The sequence below is a fragment of the Vigna radiata genome, unplaced genomic scaffold, assembly GCF_000741045.1.
Source record: "Vigna radiata var. radiata cultivar VC1973A unplaced genomic scaffold, Vradiata_ver6 scaffold_147, whole genome shotgun sequence".
NCBI classification, from domain to species: domain Eukaryota; kingdom Viridiplantae; phylum Streptophyta; class Magnoliopsida; order Fabales; family Fabaceae; genus Vigna; species Vigna radiata.
The window spans coordinates 259,663-267,962 of NW_014541973.1; the positions used below are offsets into that span (position 1 = coordinate 259,663).

Below are 8,300 nucleotides of genomic sequence, written 5' to 3' on the forward strand. Positions count from 1 at the left end.
TGTATAATATATTGTAACAAGCAAATAGTAATTTAAAATCTTGCTTTTATTAATTATAAATATCCAGCTAACAACTATTTCACGTGTTTATTTTCCCGTAAATTTAGGATTTGATTTCTAATTTCATATTTTGCAGAGTTACGGTTATACATTTGATATGCAGCATACTAATCTATATAAACTGATTCCTAAAAGTGTGGTTTACAAATAGGTTTATTCTAAGTTGTATCTTTAAAAACATTTATAAATATACATACACAAATAAAATAAAATAAAACTTTGCAGGCCAATATAACACCTATGGTACTTTTAAGAACCAAACTGAACATTAACCTTCTATTTTTAGCTACTTACACAAATGTAAGTTGATATGTTTGCCTTCACATTAGGATAAAAAGTTACAAAGCATCACAAAAGTTCGAAAATAAATAAAACAAGACTCGGTACTCTAGATTCCCAGAAAAACAGTGTCAGCTACAACAGTAACCTGTTATACATCTCTAAGTATACTGTTTTCGTTAGTACATGTCCTAGAGAAATCTAAGGCATAAAATAATAAATGTGTACTACACAAAGCATTAAAAGGTTCTCTTCCCTTCTTTCATCATGCTCTCTCTGCCTCAAGGACAAAGAGCATCATGCTAGGTGCCTCAAACACTCCATTGCAGTTCAAGTAATCATACTACTATTATATAATATCAATAATCAATGAATAGAAGCTTTTTCTCAATAACTCAATCCATCACTATGCTGATCTTTCTACAAGTGTTCATCAACTACCATAGTGTCACCAAATTACAATACCAACAATATGATACGAAAAGAAAGGGTTTCACTGCTGCCAACCATACTGTTGGTTGCGGTTACCACCCATCATGTTTGAACCACGTCCTGCTGCTGATCCACCATAAGGAGCACCTTGAGGATAATTTGGAGCTCCAACACCATAGCCACTACCACCCCCACCACGAGGACCGCCACTGGAACCACCTGGCATACCACTTGAACCATATGATGCACCCCGTCCTTGGGGAGGATACGGCCCACTGCCATAACTGCCACCTCCTCCTCCTCCTTGACCTCCACGATTTGGGTGATTGTATCCCCCACCAGGGTTCCCACCAGGAGGATACCGTCCAGGCCCACCAGAGGGACCTCGAGGCTTCCCATAATGATGGCTAGGCCCAGCCGTAACTCCTGGTTGAGACCCATGAATAGGGTGGTTAGGACCTTGCCGCATTTGAGGGTGCTGTTGTCCAGCCTGCTGAATAGGGGGCAGGCGTGAATGCTGTTGAGGATGCTGCATTTTAAGACGCTTGGCATTTTCTTCATTTTGTCGTTGCTGCTGGCGCTTTTTCTTGGTCTGGAACTCATGAGATGACTCATATTTGGGTAAACTAAGGCAAACACAAAAGTAATAGTGAGTTGAAAAAAAAAAAACCGTAAATGATCGTTGATAGAAGCAACACGCGTAAATGGGAAACAACACATGATATAATGTCAGGAATCAAATCTCAAAAAGCAATAACAAAGGAAAACAAATATAAGTGAATATAATATATTCTTTGATTTCTGAAAATCTGACAGTAAATGCAAAAGGGAAAAAGTCCCCAGTGCCCACAGAGCTCAGCTCCTACAGAGAAAGAGAGTTCTCTCCCAAACAGAAAATGATTCTTCCAAAAAGATTGGTCTTATCATGCGAGGCCATACCTCTTAGGATCACATGGTAATGGATCAGTCCAGAAATATTCACCATCAAGCGCATCCTTCGCAGTAATTCTCTGTTGATAAATCAAATTGGCAAAAAATATTAGGATGCAGATCAAGAATAGCCATCCAAAAAAGGACATGTCCACTGAATAAAACTATCATTGGGTTACACCAAAAACGACAATGTATCATGTTTTAGAATACTTCTCCCCATTCTTTTATAAAAGTCAAAAACCAATTCACCAAGACTAACAAAATAGTTAAATTAGTTAATTTTAATTAATAACATCCCAGATTAAATTCCATTCCAGAAAATAGCTATAAAATTATACGGTTTAAGTGGTTTAGTTAATGACTTTACTTGTAATTTAAGAAATAATTTTTTTCTACCAACGAGGTTACTGATAAGCCTAAAGGATTTATCCACCTGCATGGACAATTCATGTAGTTGACTGACATGAATATATTTTTCTCAGTTTAATCTCACACCAATACTGCCATTTTTTATTATTTTTTCTTTCTTTTGATCGTTTTGATCATGTAACATCAGCCACTCAACCAAAACCACATGATACCATTGCTGTCATTATCCCAGAAGGTAATCCGTCCAGTAGTTTAGATAACTTTAATAATAGTGGATAAAAACATTCAATTAAATAATATCAAATTATAAGAGTCGGGGTAGTGTAAGAAAACAGGAATATCAGGTATTTGAAAGTTGAAACATATAAAATGAAATAACTGAACATTTATTCAGCAATTAAAAATATACCTGAGCAGGATCAAGTGTCAGCATCTTCTCCAACAATTCCAGAGCATGACGATCAAAACTACAATTCAGTCAGAGAGAAAAGCTATAAAGATCAACACAATTATTTTTTTCATTTTTTAGGGCGGGGAGGAGATAAAAACCATGCAGAATTACTTATTCTCATACTGACACTTACTGTCTGAAAACTTCCCGTAGACGTCTTTTCATTGGTCTTGTTGGCTTAAACTGATTATACCAAGGAGTCTTAGAAACACCAGGCCAGTTCACTTCATCTGGTGCTCCACACAGCTCGAAAATCTTATTTAATTGTTCGGGCTACAATAGTTGTGAAGAAAACATGCATTACCTTCCAGCTGTACTATAATCAAGTACCAAGGGTACATACATTGAAGGCCACATGTTGTATAAGAAAGAAAAGGAATGAAAACAAAACATAGGTCTGATCTAGAAATAAAACAGACAGCATTATTACCATTCCATCAAACCCTGCTGAGTAAACCACACGATAATCCAAACATTTGCAGATAAAAGCAATATTTAGATTCGCACCAAGTATTTGAAGAAATATGAAATAATCCAGGCATTAAAACATGGCTGTATGCCAAGCAGCACTAAACAATTTCCCAAGAACCACTAATACTTTAACCTAATTTCACACTAGTATTTTATCACTAACCTCATCTTTTCCAGGAAATATAGGCTTCCCATGAAGAAGCTCTGCGAAGATGCACCCCACAGACCACATGTCTACAGCCGGCCCATACCTCGTTGTCCCAAGCAGCAGCTCAGGGGGTCTAAATATAAAATGAAAATAAATCAACGTGTATGCATGCAACCCTCGCATACAAGCTTAGTGGGTTAAAATTAAAAACTTCGTAAGAGCACGAATTACCTGTACCATAATGTGATGACACGATTAGTAAGATTTGCATTGTGCTCATTAGAAAATGACCGTGCCAATCCAAAATCAGCAAGTTTCAGATTACCTTCATTATCTATGAGAAGATTTGAACCTGCAACAAAACATAACAGGTTAAATAGGAGAAATAGATTTGATAAGATCTATAATCAAAACCTTTATATGAATCTTTGAAAGATTGAGGCAGAAAGACACCTTTGATATCACGGTGAAGTACTTGATTTACATGACAATAATGCAGCCCAGTTAGAAGCTGTCGCATGTAGCACTGGTGATGGAAAAAACACAACTCAAGCATCATTAAAATACTAATACTAATACTAATAATATAGAAATCAACACTTAACATTAACAATAATACCTTAATTTGGGGCACTGTGAATCTCATCCCTGGTCTGTCAGCAAGACCAGTCAAATCATGGTCCATGTATTCAAAGACCATATAGATGCCACCTTTATATTTGTTACCGTCTACAAAATTGAAAAAAAAAAACAAAGATGAAGTAGGAACTGCAGAAAAACAAACAGAATTCAAAGGGAGGTGAAGACATTTCCCAGTCAAAACTGTAAAGCAAATCACACCTGTTCAAATATGGGTGTAAATATGTTAGGAAGTTAAGAGTATATGAGGGGAGGAAATTAAAGGCGGGAAAGGAGGTTAGTTTGTTAGTAGAGAGTGTTAGGGGTTGCGATGGCATCCCCTAAAGGGACTTCCCATCAAAAGAAGTATCAGCTACACTAAGACTATGAAAGGGAAGTTGATTGAGAACTTACTTTTACTTTCTAACGTGTCTTAGCATGATTCATCTTAACTAAATATGTTTACTTGTTTTGTAGATCACCAAAGGAAAGAATAATGCATCACTCACGGCTAGTACTTGCTAAACACATTGCACATGGAAAACACCAAGCTAGTCACACTTATGCCATTTTCCATGTGCAACAAAGAAGCTGGCCGAGGCTCACATGTGGAGCACTATTTCCACGCATTTTTCACGTGATTTTATACCATTTCAGCTCATGTAACCTAGTATAGCTCATGTTCCACACTTTGCACGTGAAACACACCTTTCACACTTCATTCCAGCACATGTCCAATTGATAGCTTGCTCTGCACACCTCATAGCTCTTCTTCTTCTTATAAAAGAGGAGCACCACCACTTGTAATCTTCAACTTGAATGAGAATTAGTGTTATGCTGTTGAAATTCTTCCAGCTGCTAAAACCTTCGAGTTCATAGCTTTTTTTGCTTTAGCAAAAGCCTCCGCTAGCTCCTTTCCCTCTAGGAAAGCCGTCTGAGCTAGAAATTCCACTTCCAAGAATCATCCAAACTCAATCACACATTCCGTCAAACACTTCACGTGCATCAGATCTTCTTCACCGTGCATCCATCCGCTGCCACGCCTAAGTCCAGGAGTTTCTTCCTTCGTGAAGGGGGAGAACGTTCCTATCATTTGGTATCAAGAGCTCACCTATCTCATCCACACATCAAGAGCTAAGTGCTCTTTTATCATTGCTCCGTTTTTTTTTTTCTGTCATGTGTTGCTCTTCTTGTACTGTTCCATTGAATTTTTTTTCTTTTTAATTTTCGTGTTTTGAGTGAATTCTTCTGTTCATTCACTATTCTATAGTGTGTCATTCTCATTTTAATCGGTGCAATTGATTGATTTTAGTTGAATTCCAGCTTCTAATTTCAGATCCGTATTGTCTAAGTCATGTGCAAGTGTTTTGCAATTTTTCTTCTCTGTTACGTGTTTTGATTCTGTTTAGCGTGTGATTTTCTTTTTGCTGTGTGTTCAATGCATTTTCTAGATCTATTTTGATCCTATAATGCAATGAGGCATTGCCTAGCGTGGATCAAAGAAGTTTCGAGCACTGTTCGAGAGTGTAACGTTGAAAACTCTGCATAAAACCGTGATTTCGGTTTGATAGTTTACACCCTCTGTTGTCCAATTTTTATTTTTTTTTTTGAGTCTGAAGCTTCAATCAAGTTTTCTTAATGATCTTAGATGTGTCTAAGATGATTTCAATTCACAAGAATCACAGAATTGCAAATTGAATTGTTGAGTTCATCCAAATTCAATTTTTACAATTCTGCATCAATGCTGTCTCGGTTTCATCTGCTACATAACTGTTTCAGTTAAATTTGATTGATTCTGCAGTGATCAACAAGTTTAAATCAAGTTTCTAAATATATTTCCACTGATCACAACTTCAATTCACCACTGAATCGTTTACAGCATATGTGAGTTGCAGAAATTTGGTATGACCGAGTGTAATTTTGCAAGTGTATTCCAGCCTTTGCACCGTGCTGTGTCTTCTTTGATTGTGTTTTAGGTCAATTTAATTTTCCTAGCTTATAGTATTCTCAAGCTAGATCTAGATCATTAGGTTCTATTTGTTTGATTGATCCAGCCAGCTTTGCTTCACTGAAATTTTTCAAATCTGCTGCACATTTAATGTATTTTTGCTGCATAATTGGCAACTCTCATAGTGAATTCGTGTTTTAGTGAATTTCTGTGCATTGTAACTGTTTGTGCAAGTGTATTTCACTAATTCAAACTTGTTTCAGATGCTGTTTTGGTCCATTTTCATCAAATCTGCAAAATCATAGTTTGACTTTCCAATTTTTGCTTTAAAATTGGAACTCAACAAGTCAAATTGTGATCCACACATATATTTGGTGCATCAAAATTGATCCTTACTATTCATTTGGTCACTTTTGCACCATTTCACCAATTCACATCTTAAACCCGTAGCATTGCTTCAAAATAGGAAGTGGACCTATCATATTTTGCTGTGGCATTTTTCTTTGCTGTTTGAGTGCTTGCACACATCTATTATGATCATCTAAACTTGCTTCAGCTGTCACTTGATCATTTAAACCACTGCCACTCATTTTTCTCACTGAAACCGCCACTTTCCAGCCGCCTTTTACTGTTGCAGTGTGCACTATTTTGCTGTTTGACTTTTGACATAGTTCATTTTGTATTTGGATTGACAAAAGCTGGGTTTCTGTTTCCATATACCTTTACGTGATCCATATACCATATATCATTCATAAAAAGCAATTTAAACCCTGCAATCCACTCTTGAAAGTTCAAAAATCAGAAAAATACCAAAACTGCAGTCATTGTGGCATTTCATCAAACAGTTTTAAACTTTCATCAAACACTTGCATTGCACAGAATTCAATCAATGTTTTGAGTCTTTTATTGATTTTCTAATCTGTTCTAGACCCTACTCTAGGTTCCTTTTGAGTGCCATCATTTGTTTCCAGCCAATATCATTAGAAATCACTTTCATTGTTATTTCCATTTTGCTGCAACGTTAATCTTCATTCAAAAATCTGGTACAGCAGCATTTTTACCCACTCACGGTTTGTGGTTTTGTGTGATTTGTGATGGAGTTTTAGCATCCAGCTTGCTTTTCCAAAGAGGGTAGCATATTAAGGACTGGAGGCATTGTTAAAGTGAATACAAGTGTGCACTCCAAGCCAACTTATCCTTGCTGGTAACGCACAAATTTCAGCAGCCAAGACACATCATTTTTGCAGCTCCACTAAGCTGAAACAGCAGCCACACTTGGCTGTCCCATTTTTACACAATTTTTCATTGTACTTCTAGCTTTATATCACGGAATATGTGTTAAATTTCCTTTTCATTTGGCACTTAAGTGGCTTGGGAAAATGCTTTTCTAGCAATTCAAGTCCACCATTAAACATTGTAATAGTTAGTTGCACATCTTAGTGTGGAAGTGTGTCAAGTGACTCCAAGTGTCATTTGCACTTTCACTTATTTCACTTAGGGCCGAGTCTCATTTTTCCTTATCATTTTCATTCTTTCTTTAACTTTTGCTTGTTGTTATTTTTGTTTTACGTCTCCATGATATCTAGATGTGCTATCATATAGATAAACCTTCCTTTGGTTTCTAGGAGCATCTCATAGTGCATTCAAAAAGTTTTGAAAGACTTCTCCAGTGAAACTTGGGTAAGAAACGTCAAAAGAAACTCTGGCTAAGGAAGGACAAGGTTTCTAAGCTTGTCCATTGTGACTCACCTCTCCTTCCTGGAAGCTATTCGGTTTCTTCACCTCTAGAATCTCCTTAGAAGTCATTCACCAAAAACACACAAAACAAGTCTTTGAAAAGATTTGACTCAATACTTGTGAAAGTCTTTCAAACTCTTGAGAAAACATTTCCTCACTTTCACAAGCATGAGTCACTCTAGTGTACAAGGCACCATGCATCATGATCAAGAAAACATTGAGTTGAGAGAGGAACTTAATAGAACCAAGGCTGAGTTAAATGAACTTAGACAAATGGTAGCCAACCTTACTCTCAATCAAAGAGGGCACAACCAAGCAGATCACTCTCATAGGCAAAACCATGATCATGATGATCATTCACAACATAGTGATCACCATAGTTATCATCCCTATGATCACTACCACCGCCCTCCTAGGCGCCATCACACTCATAGGGAACATAATGTAGAACCCAAGCTTGACCTTCCCCCCTTCTATGGTAGAGATAATGTTGAAGAATATTGAGTAGTAGATGAAGGTTGAACAGATCTTTGAGTGTTACCATATAGATGATTGAAGGAGAGTGACCCTAGCCACCTTGACCTTTCAAGGTGCAGCCCTCTATTGGTGGACCTCACTAATTAGAGATCAAAAGATGCATGGCGACTACACCATACAGTACTGGAATGAGCTAAAAGCCGCCTTGCATCGCAGACATGTTCCAGCCTATTATGCCCGGGAAGTCATGGACAAGCTCCATCGACGGTGTTAGGATATTTATTCTATTTATCATGATTATATTGTGTCTAGGGTTCCTCTAATTATCATGATTATATTGTGTCTAGGTTACTCTAATTATCATGATTATATTGTGT

General features: G+C 37.0%; 1 protein-coding gene across 1 annotated transcript in view; it reads right to left on the bottom strand.

Annotated features, from left to right (window-relative positions):
- Window positions 1-361: 361 nt before the first annotated feature.
- LOC106778682 (cyclin-dependent kinase C-2) overlaps window positions 362-8,300 on the bottom strand; it is a 23,184-nt gene continuing 15,245 nt past the window's right edge. Inside the window, exons 5-12 of the mRNA XM_014666663.2 lie at window positions 3,763-3,872; window positions 3,597-3,669; window positions 3,375-3,495; window positions 3,159-3,276; window positions 2,658-2,797; window positions 2,483-2,540; window positions 1,711-1,781; window positions 362-1,397 (exon numbers count right to left, since the gene is read on the bottom strand). Coding sequence (XP_014522149.1) covers window positions 833-1,397; window positions 1,711-1,781; window positions 2,483-2,540; window positions 2,658-2,797; window positions 3,159-3,276; window positions 3,375-3,495; window positions 3,597-3,669; window positions 3,763-3,872 — 1,256 coding nt within the window. The 3' untranslated portion in view covers window positions 362-832. The remainder of the gene's footprint in view (window positions 1,398-1,710; window positions 1,782-2,482; window positions 2,541-2,657; window positions 2,798-3,158; window positions 3,277-3,374; window positions 3,496-3,596; window positions 3,670-3,762; window positions 3,873-8,300) is intronic.